This window comes from Anopheles gambiae, chromosome 3 (genome assembly GCF_943734735.2).
Source record: "Anopheles gambiae chromosome 3, idAnoGambNW_F1_1, whole genome shotgun sequence".
Classification (NCBI taxonomy): domain Eukaryota; kingdom Metazoa; phylum Arthropoda; class Insecta; order Diptera; family Culicidae; genus Anopheles; species Anopheles gambiae.
This window is the reverse complement of record NC_064602.1, coordinates 41208382-41224802: the sequence shown is the minus strand read 5'-3', so window position 1 is coordinate 41224802 and position 16421 is coordinate 41208382. Positions and strand designations below refer to the sequence as shown.

At 42.5% G+C, this 16421-nt stretch overlaps 2 protein-coding genes across 9 annotated transcripts in view; one reads left to right on the top strand and one right to left on the bottom strand.

Moving 5' to 3' along the window:
* LOC1279132 (neural-cadherin) overlaps positions 1 to 13176 on the bottom strand; it is a 253380-nt gene extending 240204 nt beyond the window's left edge. Inside the window, exon 1 of one of the 8 annotated variants that reach the window (XM_061661989.1) lies at positions 13096 to 13176. The gene's annotated coding sequence lies outside the window, so the exon portion shown is untranslated. Of the gene's footprint in view, positions 1 to 12647; positions 12667 to 12976 lie in introns of those variants that run through there. The other 7 variants (XM_061661987.1, XM_061661984.1, XM_061661988.1 and 4 more) reach the window with 7 other exon arrangements.
* Positions 13177 to 13509: 333 nt separating this feature from the next.
* LOC1279131 (geranylgeranyl transferase type-2 subunit alpha) lies at positions 13510 to 15528 on the top strand. Its single transcript, XM_061658480.1, has 4 exons — positions 13510 to 13626; positions 13693 to 13925; positions 14006 to 14187; positions 14257 to 15528. The coding sequence occupies exons 1-4, from the start codon at positions 13624 to 13626 to the stop codon at positions 15432 to 15434; spliced, it is 1596 nt and encodes a 531-aa protein (XP_061514464.1). The 5' UTR covers positions 13510 to 13623; the 3' UTR covers positions 15435 to 15528.
* The last annotated feature ends 893 nt before the right edge of the window (positions 15529 to 16421 follow it).

The window sequence follows — 16421 nt, the reverse complement described above, 5'->3', positions numbered from 1 at the left end:
AAAACACCAATAATATTTTGGGCTCGTATTTTACACCCTTCCCCCTGCAAAACACTTCCTTGTATTGGACCACTTAAAGTCCTTGAAGAAAAAAAAACAACTGTCAGCATTACCTCCCATCCTGTTCACCGTCGGTAAAAAACCCTACAAAAAAGCCCAAAGAAATCCAGGACTCGCTGGATGAACCCTTTCATTCCTCCCGCAGAGATGTAATAGCACCGCGGAGGTTGTGTATCGCATAAGAAAACAAACTTCAAGGCATTCGGCGACGGGTTCGATCGGGTGGAGGGGGAAATATATAACGATGTAAGAAATTAGCATAAAATCGAAGAATCGATTATGGTAATTTCAATTCCACTGAGCACGTTAGTTGCGTTAGCGTAAGCAGAAGACACCTTTTCATTCGATGCAAGCAAGGGTTTTAGTGTTCACAGCACACATATACACACACACACCAACAGACTAAAAGCTGATTTGGTGAAGTGGTGTACATATCCGCCATAATTTCCCATATCTGTGGTAAGCGATCGGCGATGTATCCATTTTGCTCTCCACACTAGGGGTTATGCGACTTTCGTGAGGCATCTTCCGATACAGGCTTATGATTCGTTGGCTTTAATATAACGAAGAGCAAAGGCACGGAACAAGGCGGAAAAGGCTCATCTGCTCGCATTGGGAATTACACCTAAATGCATTGCATTCAGTTGCAGAAAGTAACCAGAGCAGCAGAAGGAGCACAAAATGTGCACGCGCACGAGCGAGAGAATGCACTACACCTCCCCGAAGCTTCCTGCGCTGTAAATGGGCCAAGAATGAATGGGTGCTAAGGCGATTGGTTATTGAAATTCAAATGCGGTTCCATTCCAAAGTGACAATGCGATTCTTATTGGTATCGTTATCGAGGTGTAATGTGACGTGAATGCACGGGAAGGGTTGCTTGCTGCAGACGCTCGAATGGCCAAAGCAGCAAAAACACACACACACACACACATTTGCTCCCATTTCGGGGGAACACATTCTGTGGTTGCAAGAATCGTTGAAATCTGGTGTACAGGCTGTTGAGCAATATTCAAGCAATGTTTAAGAGCTAACTTAGCTCCCTCATGGTGTTACGGTATTTCAGGGTAAGCAAGGGAACATTGCCTCTTCTCAACTTTTCCAAGCACAATCACAACGAAGATAAGACGACAGATGGCCTTTATTATCCCGGAACATGATGCACATCCACGTAAGCCAGTTCCTCTTTATGCCTTCAGCAGCACTGTAACGCTTTATCACTTCGATAAAAGGGAATGAATTTGCACCGTCACTTAAGCATGTTATGTGTCTAATCTAACGTGTGACACCACAGCGACAATGCATAGAACTTCAAATGCATCATTCGAATCTAGTTGAAAACTAAACTAAACCCGTCTACATAGTGCATCTCAACATTGAGTAAAATTGAGTAACACCCTGCTGATTGGAAGCTACAATAAATTATAGAACAAAATTGATGGTTTATATTATCATCAGTACGTTTTTTAGCATTAAATGCAAATCTAATCGCTCAGTATTTTTCAAGATTACGACCGGTTTATTTTGAGCATTTGTTTAATTTTGAAGCAAATGAGAGTTTTCATATTACACATAGTTTAATAAAAAAAAAACTAATTTGTATTATTTTGTCAGGCACAAGTGTAAGTCATACTGACAAGTATTTCATGCGCGCTTTTCTGGACCTACTTGTTGAATGAAGACGCCAATTGTTGCCACTTGGAAGAGTTTGTCATGCGCATCCCGAGATGTTCACCAATGAAAACAATGAACATACACGTGGTAGCTTTATGTTCATTGCTGATACTCAATGACAGTGCGTCATGCCATTCCAAACGCGACATGCGAATGCTTGAGTCCAACGTGATACTCTGACTGACAAGCTGAGCTTAATGCCGGCGCAAGCATAATACTGATTTTTCTGGCTGTAAATAGTGTTGCCCAATACCACTGCTCAAGTCACTATCACTCATGACTGCAACGAGGCGCAAATCAGCTCACATACACAACTGAGATGATCTAAGGTGAGACTAAATCAGTTGGTGACATGCTTGGTGACATTTTGTTTAGTACCCAATTCTTGAGCACTTACTTGGATCACCGACAGAAAATATCGCGACCAAGTGACTGACCGAGAGTTGGTTGCACAAAATGTCACCAAGCATGTGATGCTCACACCAATTGTTTGAGTTGAGTCTGACATGATTTTGTTTCAGCCAGAATTAGTCATGACTAAGTCAGTGACATTTTGCAGAACTGCTTACAATAAAACAAAATCATGACCAAGTGACCACTTTTTCAAGCAAAATTCTAATTTAAAAATTGTATTATAATATTAATATAAAAAGAAACAGTGAAATAGAAATATCTTCCCAGTGGTATACATGACGCATTTTTTCAGATGCGTCCTGGAATCAATTATCTCACTTTTCATAGATACAAATTATATGGAAAAGCATCTCCCGCATAACGAGTTAGTAACTGAAATGGTTTAAACTCGTTATGCGGAGTTCCACTGTATGTTCCATATTGTATCATAAGCTGTGTGATCACTGTTCAATGTCATTGAAAGCCTAACTTTGAAGGTGATCTTATTAAAGCAATTTATCACATTTCACACAACATTCATAAATATCCCTCACCGCGTGATGGCGAAGTTTGATAAATTCTATAACATTAAGAGGTACACCATATACATCGTCCGATCTTTATGGCATCAACTTGTATGGTCCCATTTCACCGAGATTTTAAAACATGTAGTGTAAATTGCATTAAGCGCACCCTTCCTGGAAAGAGATTTATAGCTCGCAGCCGCTACACCTTCATCATTATGCGTCTAATTCGATCAATTTTATCATTCACAACGAGGGTGAAAATGTATACCGTCTCTCCCGGAACTTTCCTACCTCATCATTCATCCCGATGGTTCGATCGTGTGCGAAAATGATGCGAAAATTAGAATAAACTATGTCCAGCGGTCCGTTGGAGACCCATATCATCAGCCATTGCATGCAGTGCCGATCTCAAAACACACCGGGCACCTCTCACGCTGCGGTCGTGGAGCCATTTTCGAGGATCTCAACTCATTAATCAATCTGCTCCGAAACACTTCTTGAGACTGCCGAGCTCCAGCCAGGCGCGCACGGAAGCATCATTTTCGGCAGCTAATTAGATCACGAACCTATCTTTAAGCTGTCACGAAGGCGCTCGTTTAACGTTCCCTTCGACGTTTCCTTTCCACTCTTTGTCCGTTCCTTGGCATGGCGCTCTACAGTGGCATTAGAAAAAGGGAAAGAAACGGTGCGCAACAAAGACTGGTTGGCTTTGCCGCTTCTCATATATAGAACCGTATAGTGCGTACCTACACACTTACACACACACACACACACGACCTGGTGGTAAACAAATTTTCATTGCAAAACCTGACCGTTCTGGAGGAGGGGGAGCAAAGCCACAGCAACGGAAGAAAATCAAACATCATTAGCCGGGACGGGAGGGAAGAAAGCGAGCGAGCAAAACGGTAATGATGGGTTCACACAGTTCGGTTCAAGGGGAACGGAATTATCTTTGCGTTAGTAGCATTGCGCGGGTTTTTCTCGCTTTCCTGCAGTTGTTTCATGCTGCCTCGACTAATTAGGCGTCATTTGGCCACAACGAGTGGCCTTTGAAGGCCCTATTTACAACGGAGTTTTTTTTGCGTACTCTGCTACGAACGAACGATTTCATACGAAATAAAGAACCAAATACTTTTTACAAACATGTGCTAAATTCACAAAAGCTTAATGATTTCTTAAAATGCAAAAATAGTTTACGCAGCGTCCAGTTTTGCTTGCATTTCAAGCTGCCGTAGTAATTTGATTATTCGATTTAATTCAGTTGTTCACTGTACGACCGCCCATCACGACACGTCACTGCCAGGCCGGCCGAGCGTCCGATAATCCTTGTAAAACAATAACGTAATAGTAGCTATTAGGTCGAAGTTTTCCAGCGTTTCACCTAGAAGGCAGGGTGCATCGGGGCGAAAGAAAAGCAATTATACAAATTGCCACCCTTCTTCGAACGTCAACGTTGGGGGCTGAAGCGAACGAAAGGCTCATTGCCGACGACAGCAATCCATTCCATGGCTGGCTCTTCCAACGTTGACCTACACATCTACACCCACACCGGGAACTGGCTCCCACACACACACATATCCTTCCTTTCGCTTCGAACAAAACCGGACTCAATCTAACCGAGCGCAATGGTGGGAAATTGTTTTTCTCAGTCGTACGCCTAGGGCCTAGCTTGAAAAAATGCAAACCCTGCTTTCGTTTGCTTGATGAACGGGTGCAGTTTTGGGTTTGGATTAAAATTTACCATCGATGAACTTGGTAAGGGGACAGGCTCTTTCGGACCCAAACCAATGCCTACCAACACTGCGAAAACCAGACCAACTAGCCGGAAAACTTTCGCCTCGGAAGCCGGCAAACCGTTTTTCTATCAATTGCATACCATCGCCCAAGTGCGCACGATAAACTAACTCATCCCCTCATCCTTGTTGGAGGTGAAACTTTTCCAACAAAAAATAAAAATAAAATGAAAATAAAATCAATTTCATCCTTAGCCTTTTTCGTAACGGGCTTTCTATATGTTTCAACAAAAGCGGCTTTTTTTTCTCACAAGCTTTTGACTGTAAATTGTGTAAGGTTTCACCGCAAACCTGTCCTGGCAGCGACACACTCACGAGACAAATAGTCCAAGGGTGGAGGAAGGTGGATGGCTACCATTTCTGCGGAATGGAAATTAAATTTTATGAGAATTAGTTTCACTCCAGCAGTTCGGGACGAAGCCGGTCTTCCAAGCGGATCGGGTCCCTTTTAACTTTACCCAGGATACGATGCAGCATTGCACAACCCACGGATCGACCAAAACAACCAACGACAACAACTGCTCCTTACACCCTCGGCTCCCCGGTGTCGCGTGGAGCCGCCACAAAAGCCCAGAATGACGTACACTACCCGTTGGAGTGTGCTACGCGGCAAGAGTTGCGCTACTGGGCAATGCAGTTCCAATTGCTGTTGCCGGCGCGCAGCAACAGCATCAGGCGCTGCATCACCAACAGCAAGTAGTAACTTTCATTTGCTCACTCGCAGCAACTGGCAACCGAACACCCCAATTTAACGGACCGCGCACAATCCGAGCCGGGAAGCTGCAAACCGGAAGGATCAACCATAAATATGGTCGGCAGACCGAACCGATTGTTGCAGCGTGCGGCTGAGAGCGTGTTTGTTACCCCGCATACCCGAGCCTAGGGAATGCACACCGCATCCCCTTCTCCGCTCTTGCCGGGGAAAGATAACACCAACAAAACGGAGGAACGGGATTTGGATCCACAGATTCGGGTAGCGTTTGCCAGTAATCTTCTCCAGCGTAACGCAATCGCCCCCGTTCCTGCCATGTCTAAGTGCATAGTTGCAATAGTTATTAATAAATAAAACTCGCCGCGTTCGCGAGAGCCTTCATGCAATTTGCACGCGGAAATGGTAGAACGTACCACCACCCACTAGCAGCCGGGCAGCGGAAAGGAAGAACCAAACGCTGGCGCAACAGTGAAATGCAATTAAGCCGAATCTCACTCCAGAGAGCTGCTGGTAAGGAAGGAGCTGGAGGATTCTCGCTGGTTATTCATTCATTGCATTATGAAAGTTGGGTTTCAAGTGCAACAGTTTTGCATTCGGCACTTCCCGCACACTCTTCGTTGCCTTGTTGGATGTGTAGGAGTGATTTTACAAATAGTTCGAGTAGGTTCTCGAACACGCACTGCAACAAATGATGCACTTAAAAAGGGTGAACTGGATGGAACGCATTGATGTAAGACATTTCAATCATTGTTTCCTGTGATAGTGTCAGAAAAATTAAAAAAACAATTCAAAATTCTCTGTTCCAAACAAAGACAGGGTCTAGGGTCATCTAGGATTTTAACAAAAACTCCCATGTATTCCCGCGCCGCAGGGGATCAATTTAATACAAAATACACGTCTTTAAGAAACATAACTTATGATACCTTCAGCTTCTTTGTTTATTGAACGTTAAAATCTCATTTTGATAAGTTAATGAAACTATCAAATATTAAATAATTTCCTATATTTTAATTTTACTCAATCACATAAGCCGTTTGAAATGGATTACATATTTCATATTGATTTGAAATTTGAAAAAAAATCAATTGAAAATTATGAAAAAATGGAAAAATTATGGTTCTCTCAGCGTAAGTAAAAGCGCGACTGCGCAAAGCTTGGAATTGAATTACAGTTTTTATAGTATCTCGAAATGTATGTAATTCTCGAAAGCCTGCATAAGCCGACATGACCAAGTAGGTCATTACGCAAAAGGTGTTTAACCACAGAGCTTTATTTAACGTTGATCACTTCCAGTGTTGTTCCAAAATTAACAAAAAAAAGTTGCATCCATAATATTTTTTTTTTTAATTTAAGGTGGCTAGATAGACTACAGGTGAGATTATGAGTCTGATGTTGGTCGCCATCATGGATGAGAATTTATATGGAGATTGGCAGGATGTGAGTAACGCTTGGTAAGTACTTTGTATGAAACTGTAGACTCCCTAACTGTCAAATGAAGGTTTGTTAATGTACACCGGCCGGACTGACCTGTAGTAACTTATGGGCCTTGAAATGAAAAACACTAAAGCATAAGTATAAAGCTATGTCGTTCCATATGCACGAAAAAATACCATTAAAGCTGCACTCTACGGGATTTTTATTACACGTTGTTCACCCTCGAGACTCAGTTGAGAAGGTAAACGTTTGATAATGTTCTACAATGCTGCAAATGGTAACCCGAATTACAAAAGTCATTCTAGCCAAAGAAAACATCGAATCTCTATTTCAAACAACATTGCAGCATGCAATATAACTATGAGCCATTTCACAATCAATCTACTGAACGTGCTAAAACCCTTTTTACTACCACCAAGAGCAAACCTGCACCGAGATATAGGATTTGATAAAACCCACTTCACTAATGCGACCGAGCCATGCAAACAGCAATTCACTTCAAAAATATATCAAGAAGATAGTGCTGCACACCAATAAACGGTGCACCAGGGCGAACGGTCTGCGGTCACATTGATTTTACAATCTATATGTGAAATACGGATTGTGAGATAATTGAGCCCTATGTTATGTAGGGAACGGAGATTCAATGAAATACACCAGCCATGGACAATTATAAACTCCATCTGATTCTATTTGCAGCTCCATGAGTCTATCTGTGTTTAAGCAGCTTCAAACCAGGTTACAGAACGTCGTAATGCATTGAAGAGCAAACGTTCCAATAGATTCGGTTCCCTGTTTAATTGAATTAATTTCGAAATCTCTAGGCAACCACTGCTTCCCGGAAAGAAATGGTACGCGAGGATGCTATGGGTCACTTTATTGTAGAGAGTTCGGATCCATTCCGCAAAGCACATTCGCTCTATACGACTATGCTCATGCTTGCTCAATTTATCATAATCAGCAACGCAGGTTTGTCCCGTTGCGTATGCTTCCGTGACGGCTACGAAACAAAGCCTCACAACACACCTTCCACAGGGGTCACCAGCGAATGTGACTTTTAATACGTTCCTGATCCTATTAAACGGCGACAGAGCGCCACAGAGATGAGTGTTATTTTCCCTCGATTTCTTTAATGCTCAACCAATGCCCAGCAATGCGAGAATAACAAAACCAGGGGGAACCAACGAACGATAAAAAAAATAGTTTACCAATACGCTCGAAACCTCCTGCCACTAAGCAGGAAGAGAAGTTTTTAACCGAATTATGATTTTACGCTCAAACTGAAACTCATGAAAGATAATTGAATGGAGAACACACCGATGGGGGTAGACCCCACCAATACCGGCCATGCATGCCGGTGTGTGCTGAGAAGATGACCGCACGGTCATGACTGTGGCCAGGGTAGGAAAAACCCTAAGCAATCGGACAACCAAAAACCAACACCGACCCCGTGTGGCTGCTGCCGTCGTTCGAATGTTTGAAAGAAATCTTTGATAATTAAACTCCAACACTGCGCTCCTGCTGGTGGCACCGTCAACAGCAAGTATAAGAAGAAAACGACGACAAATGTATTTTCTTTCACGTTTTCTTAGACATATTTGGCGAATTCAATGGGAGTGAGGGTAAGCGGATGAGCACATGACCGGGGTGAAGGCAAAATTTAATAATCCCTTCCATTCGGTTTCTACGCATGGTCGGGCAAATTAAATCAAATAATACATTCCCTCGCTCCGTGACACCACCTCCATTCGACTAAAGGGCGAGTCTTTGCAACATTGTGCAAAGGAGAAGGAACATGATTTGCTGTCTGAGCTGTGTGTTGTTTGTTGATCTTTTTGTTCGACCGGTAAAAAGCTTGATTTGAGTCATCGTGCAAACAAAGCCTAACCCACAAATTCGCTTCGTTTCAATCCAAAATTGGGAGATTTTTAAAAATCCAAAACCCCTCAAAGAGCATGACATATTCAGGTACCAAATAATCCATTTTTCTGAAAATTTTGCATTCGGCACACACAGACAACTGCGAAGGAAAATTCCGTTCGAAACCCTCTCCTCGGTACACGCCGAACTACCAGCACACGATGGATCATTCTTTCTTTCGCCTTCGACATAAAACCACCAGAAATAGCTAAGATGTCGCATGCGTTGGTCGGTCGGTGATTGGAATGCTCGGTACAGAACGTCCATCACATTCCAATACACCACGACCCACGGGCGCGCGCTCATAGTTAACTGACGCACACACCACGGCGCTGCGCGTGTTTGAGTGATGGATGCTGCAACGTGCTAGAGACAATCGACTGTGCAGCATAATTGATGAACCACGGGCGCGTCCGTGTGTCTTCCATCCCGGTTGCTTGACCATGGAGCAGGATCATTTTTCATGAAATAGCGAGACACATACGCGCAGTGCCCTTAAAACGGAAAAAAACGATACGTACGCTTCATTGTGATACCTTTGCCTTGCTGTGAATCTTCGAAAAGAAAAACGCATGTTTACGAGATAATGCCATGGAAAGACACCAAAAACCATACACACCAAAATTCCAAAATACACACACACACGCTGCTCAATAAAAAAAAACCCAAAACCACCCTAGTCGAGGTGCCCCCGGGAACAGGAATGGGTCATCGGTACGGTTGCTTCTCCCGTGAACCATCATCCCGGTCACGGGCGAATGAGGAAAAGGTCGGCATCATTAGCAGGTGCAGATGGGAAGAAAGAGCGATAAACGCACGCATGGCGAGATGAAAAATCACACCTCGAGATCGTATGCCACGGACACGATCACAACAAACAACGGCCAGTGGGGAGAGCCCCCCACAGGTCAAGGGTTTGGGCAATAAACAATTGACCTAACGGCGACGCATTACCACGTTCCTGCCATAGCTGGACGACATGCCGGACATGGAATGGGGAAACCAGAGGAAGATCACCACAACCGTAGCGTCTGGGAACGAAATGGGAAACAAAAATCCCATTCAAGCTCCAAAGCATCCACCCAAAACGACCGACAAAAAAGTGCAAGCAATGTGATAGGGTGTTTTGATTTTTGCCCTGATGGTTCACCTTCTTATGCTTGCTCGCGTTTCGCCGAATTGTGTATCTTTTCTCGTCTCGTGCTGGTGTGTTTGCTTCTAAAGTTGGAGGTTTGGATACCTCTCAAAGGTATTTTCGCACTGGCCGGGTCTCCCACTCTCTCTCTCTCTCTCTCATTCGCTCGTTGCGGAAGCTGTGGTTTATGCTTCCCGTATGTAAAGAGCTAACGCTGCTCGTCTTCGATTTCCTCTTCTGCTCCGCTTTGCTTGGCTGTTTCTCCATCCAACACACCACTGACGGGGAGCATGTAGTCCAGCGGGGCAACACGCTAAAACACTGGTCCATGCTCGCAAGAGACACATGTGAAGGCTCTTTTAGCCTTTAAATTTAAGACGCATCTGATGCTTGTGTGAGATGCTTTTCGTAGCTCTGAATTTTAATATCTTACAGAATGGATGCGCGCGTGCGTGTGTTGCGTTTTGTTTGTTTTGTGTGTATGGTAGAATGTATATACATACATTATTTCTCTTCATTCTAGCTACTTTTATTACACCCAAACTAAGAGTAATGCATCAGGGGGGAAGAATTGGAGACCATCATTGCACGATGCCCGATGCCGGGAACGCGCAAGTGGGTGATCGTCTCTGCGCGCCGATGTTGTTGTATGCGCAGAACAAACGTGACAACTGTGGTCTCCCCTGATGATTGCTCAGACATACCCTCATCGCACATGTTCATAAAGTTTGCTGTGTTTTTTGAACGAATGGTTTAGAAAAAAAGAGTTTACGCGCAGAAACCCGACCAGTACAGTCTCGAAAGACCGTTAATCGCAAACATGGCTCGTAAAAGTACCAAGATCAATGTTAGGTCATGGCTCACTACAAGCCAAATTAAATATTCTTCCTCTCGTAAGAAAGTATAAATATTATTCTTAAAAAAAAGTGATTGTAGCACGCGAGGATTAGCTGTGCTTTGTACGCTGTACACATTCCATCATTTGGCCATATTTTTATTGAGTTAACATTTGACTCATGATAACATTCTGATAACGAAGCAAAGGTGATTATCGCATCACTTAGGTTTTTGATGAAATTCTTTCCAATCGTTGGAATGTTGCGCCGTTTCTGGTGCTGATAACCTCGGTAACGAAAGTCACTAGAACCAGTGACATTAAGATCATCTTCATTTTTAGCACAACAACTGTAAATTAGTCGTCGACCAAAAAGGGACCTTGTATCGGTGATTAATTCATTCGTCAATTGCAGTGTAAGTGTGGATAACAGTTGTGCAAAAACAACACACCAGCATTCATGTCATTGAAGCTTTCTGGATAATTAACAGTCGTTGCCGCTAAATTTTGACTCTATTTTTACCTATTTTTGTCTCTCAGGCATTATTTTTTAACTTGATATCATAATTTTTGTCTCTAAGGCATAATCTTTTGGCAATGCGCATCAATTTTCGTCTCTTAGACATCAATTTTTGACTGTGAGTCATCGCTTTATTTACAAAATATTAGGTAATGTTTGAAATTGTGTGTTCCAACATTATTGAATTTAAATGAAGTAGTTAATAATTTCATTGATACCATTTTAAACATAACAATTCTTACGCCAAGTTTGGAAGCTTAAATGGAGAGGCAAAAATTGGCATGGATTTTCAGGTGTAAACAATAGCTTTAGAATTTATAAAATATCGCCACTTTTTCACAAAAAATAGTCAAATTACACGGTTTTTGTTTTTTATGTGATGTAAAATTACAATTGTCATAAATCTGCTCAAATACCTTGTAGAATTAGCATGATTTCTACCAGAGTCAAAAATTAATTACTTACAGACAAAAAAAGATGCCTTAGAGGCAAACATTGATGCGCACTGTCTAAAATTGATGCGTTTGAGTTAAAATTTGGCGTCATCATGGCGTCGCACAATGGCCTATGGGTATACAGTTTTTACATATCAATTAGAATATTGTTTGACTAAGCTGGAGCAAAACAAAATGAAACAATATCTAAAAACATGGAAAACTAAGCCATATTATTGATTTTGACGAAATTGACGTTCTAAACTTATTTTATGTAACACATTCATACAAGTATTAATGCATCATATGGATCAACACTAATGACTAGAAACTAGAAACATGGGAAGTTTAAGTAACTCGTTTTGATGAGACATAGAGAATGTTTAACTTCAAATGGACCTCACACCATTTACGCCTTTTCAATTAAACAATTTTTATATATATCTTAAGAGTGTCCTCAACGATGTATCAATCAAGTTTTCCGATAAATTGTCTGTCCAGAAAGTACCAAAGTTAGAAGATAGATGAAAATATCAGGTGTCCAATGTTAGGTTGCCGCCGCTGTATAACAGACCACAATTGACCAAAGCAGGGATTATGGTAGGGTAGCACTTAAAAATGCTCCATTGTAATCCCTTGTAACGTAAACTGAATATAATATTTGATGACCAAAGATGCCAACACAATAATTTATACTGGAATGAATATGAAACTAAGGAAGGAGTTGAAACTACAAACCTGGAAACAAGCTCCATGGCAAAGGTTGCGTTGATCTGCATTTACACACTCCAGCCTAACTCCAAGCAATGTATGTGCCGCCGCCCGGCATGTCGTCGCTCTTCCAAAACGTTCAAGGTTCAACATCAACCCTCCTCCCCCAAGCGCACGTCGCACTCACAGGGAGGTCACGATCTTCGAGCCCCAGATGAAACCGTTCGGGAGCAGAACAGCAGAAGCAGAAGAACGGAAAACAACACGCAACTCAAGAAGCGGGAAAATATAAATAAACCGCCTTAAAGTATCGGCAGCAGCATCTTCATCGCTCGCTCCCCCAACGGGTTCAAATATCGCATCTTTTCACGTTCAAACGCGCGTGGTTTAAAAGCGGTACAACACACACCACACACCGCCGACGACACAACAGCAGCTGCCGCGCACAGAGCAGGCCATGTTTTTCCTGTTCACCGGCCATATTTGCCTTCTAATTTCATACATTTATAGCTGGCACTATTTTTCACCACACGTTGTTCACTGTTTGAAAGTAGCGCCAACACTGATATTGATAAAATAGTGCAAAATTCAAACACTGTACGCAACTCAACCGAAGTACCGGCAATGGTAACCGCGCCAAGTATAACCGGCATTTTGCCGGTATACGCACACGCATAATTGCCACCACAAGCACGATATTTTTGGCATTCTTTTATTTTGTTTTGCAAAACGCTTTTGTGCACTACATACTCCACACACGCATGCAATGTAACAAAACACAAAAATCAATAACCCGCGCCATGCGTGGGAGAATCTTCGTAGCACACTCACTAGGGATGAATTTTACATAATTATGCTTATACACACGAACTCCGAACGAAAACATCTGCTCGTAAAGCACGCACAAACACTTACGCACGTTAGAACGTTTCTATTGTTTTACTAATTACCCGCACATCTAAACAAAACGCGCACACACTTTTCAATTCCGGCGAGCGACAGCTCCACCTCTCTCTTCAACGTCTGATTTCAAACTGCTTGCGCTCGCTTATCCGTGGCTCGTTTGTACCTCGGCACGGATATTCCGATACCAATGGATTTGTTGATTTTTTCACAGCACATTGAGCGTAAAGACATATATAAACTGGACAAAATTGAACAATTTCACAGTTGAAAGTTTATTGCCAGCTCATTCTTGCTCGAATGGAAATTATTTTTTGATTTCGATAATAATCTTGATGTTTTATTGGGGAATTATTATAAATGAATCTATCTGTGTTGTAAAATCACAAATAAACATAAATTTGACCACATATTCTCAACCACAGGCCCGCAGTACTAGACAATGCGAGGAAATTTGTTGCTTGGGTGACATTTAGTCCGAATGTCAAACTCTGGGCAACAAAAAATAACAAATCACCAAAACAAACCCTCTGCTTTGCTCGCATCTACGAAAACGCTTTAGAAATTGTCTCAAAATGGTACGTAAATCGTTGGAAATCTTAAAACATCTACACCATTCATCACAAATACCTACCTTTCCTTAGCATGGTCGTTTAAAAGTCCGCACGAGCGCTGAAGAGGCGGCTCGGAAGAAGCTGGAACAGCAACAAAAAGTGAAGATGTTCCGCGCAGCGATGGGACGTATTTTGGAGAAGAAAACTGCGCAAGAATACGATGCCGAAATGATGGAGCTAACGGCGAAACTGTTGAGCAGCAATCCGGATATAGCTACGTTGTGGAACCTGCGTCGCTTGTGCATACTGGCGAGGCCAGAGGGGTGAGTGCATTTTATTGTCCTCGACCGATTTGGGATGACTCATCGGTATGTTCTGTTCTAATGCCGATGCAAACACCCAGTGAGGACAGCTCTGCGGTGTTCGATAAGGATCTTGGATTTACGGAAATGTGCCTGATGGTGAATCCAAAATCGTACTGCGCCTGGCACCATCGTTGCTGGATACTGGAGAATGCACCAAAGGCGGACTGGCAGAAGGAGGTTGACCTATGTACCAAGTACCTCAAGCTGGATGAGCGTAACTGTAAGTGCACTGTAGACACGTCATTGGAGCAGTCCTAAAGCAATGTTTTCTTTACTCCCTCAATTACAGTCCACTGTTGGGACTATCGACGTTATGTGGTGGAAAAAGCAGGCGTGACTCCGGAGAAAGAGTTCGCCTTCTGTACGGAGAAGATTGAGAAAAACTTCTCCAACTACTCGTCGTGGCATTACCGCAGCAAGCTGCTACCGCTGCTCTACCCGAACGTGGAAGATCCATCGCGTCCAATCAGCGAAGAAAAACTGAAAGAAGAGCTGGAACTCGTGCTTACGGCAGCATTTACTGATCCGAACGATAGCAGCGCGTGGTTTTACCAGCGCTGGCTGCTAGGCTATGCACAGCCAGAGCTCGATCTGGCGGCTTGCCGTATCGATGCCAAGCAAAACCTGGCCGTACTGTCCTTCAGCAAACCGATAAATCTGTCAACGGGTGGATACAAGCTTACAGTTTCTTGCTGTGATAATTGCAACGAAGCAAGCAAATGGATGCCAGCTACCGACGGGAACACGTTTGATACGACATGGACGCTTAGAAGTGCGTTTGGCATTAAGCAAGATAGCAACCCAGGAATGGTTTCAATCGTCACGCCTGATACAAAAGAGCTCACCCTTCAGCTGCAAACCATACAGGCGGAGGGTGCGGTCGGTGTAAAGAAACCAAAGTTCGGATACGAATTCGGGTCGGTCATTGTGGATGTGCTGAAGGCCCAACTCGCATCCTGCCTCGAGCTACTAGAGTACGAACCGGACAGCAAGTGGACGCTGCTTACCGCAGCCCTGCTAATGAAAGCCATCGACCGTCGTGGCTATCACGAAACAATACGCCAACATCTGACGAAGCTGGAAACGGTCGACGCGCTTCGGAAAGGATATTATCTTGATCTTGCCAGCAAATGGGCGATCGAAAATCGGCTAGAACAGTGGATCGAAGCTGGTAAATTGAGTGAGGGAATCGATCTTTCCGGACTTCAATTGAGCGTTGTACACTACACTCCCTACCTCGCCACGGCAAATGCTATTAATCTGAGTGAAAATCGGCTCGTAAATCGAAATTTGGGAGTGTTGCGTGATTTAGTGTTTTGCCGACGGCTTAACTTGACAAACAATGCGGAGGAGCTGGATACGACGGTGCTGAAATTACCGTTGGTGGAAGAAATAATCTACAATGGTAACGAGCAACAGCAATTAGCAAAAGAGCTGCCTACCAAAGTTGAGAGCTTAGTGCTTTAAGTACATTCCTTTTTGTTTAAAAAACCAAACATGGCTTATGTAATGGGAAAAATGAGCACAAATAAATATTTCTACAACTCACACGAAAATAAAACAGAACGACTTTTTTTTATTGCAATTCAATCATGAAAAAAAAACGGTTATCATGTTAGCGCCATCTAGTATCGAATAGCAAAAGCACAAGTAACGCTTTTTGTGTTACAGCCGTTATTTGTTTATCCTCCCGATACGAGAACCAGTAACGGGATGCGTGCTAACGTCGTTACTGGTTGGTGTATTGAATTAATGTAACACTTTGTGTTAGAAAAAGGGAATAAAACAGGAACGTGGTTAAAACTAAATATAACGTTAAAATAATTTTTGCAAGAGATTTTGGTGATCTTTGTTCAACATTTGGAGAATGTTATTTATTTGCATGCTACTATTTGCCTTAAGTGCTTAACACTGATATCTGATATTTATAAAAACAGGACGCCCGAAGACAAGAATTACTAAAATAGATTACTAAAAAGTACACGATACAATTAATGATATATTGATATACATTCAATCGCCCCTAGTAAAAGATTTATAAAGATATGATTGCCACACCCTATTCCAGCTGAGTATACGCTATACTTGCTCTTAGGCCTGGGCCTATAATTTGTTTCCAAATCGTATGGACGAACTGCTAAACTCATGTTTTGTTGCAAGAGAAACAAATCGATTTGTTTCATGTTCATTTATTGCAGGTACATTGTAGGACCCATTTGCACACCAATATGGATACAAAAATAAATTGAGCCTAATTTTAAAATATGTTTTAAAATGTTCAGAAATAAATAGGAAAATCCAGCAATGTTGCCTTTGAACATAGTCCAGGGCCTTAGTGAAGAACAGATCTTGTTCTGCATTAATATTAAACAGATTCTTTTTTGGCATAAAGTGTTTATAGATATTTAATTTACATTCTTGATTTACTTCACTATCGCTGAAAATTAATTAACT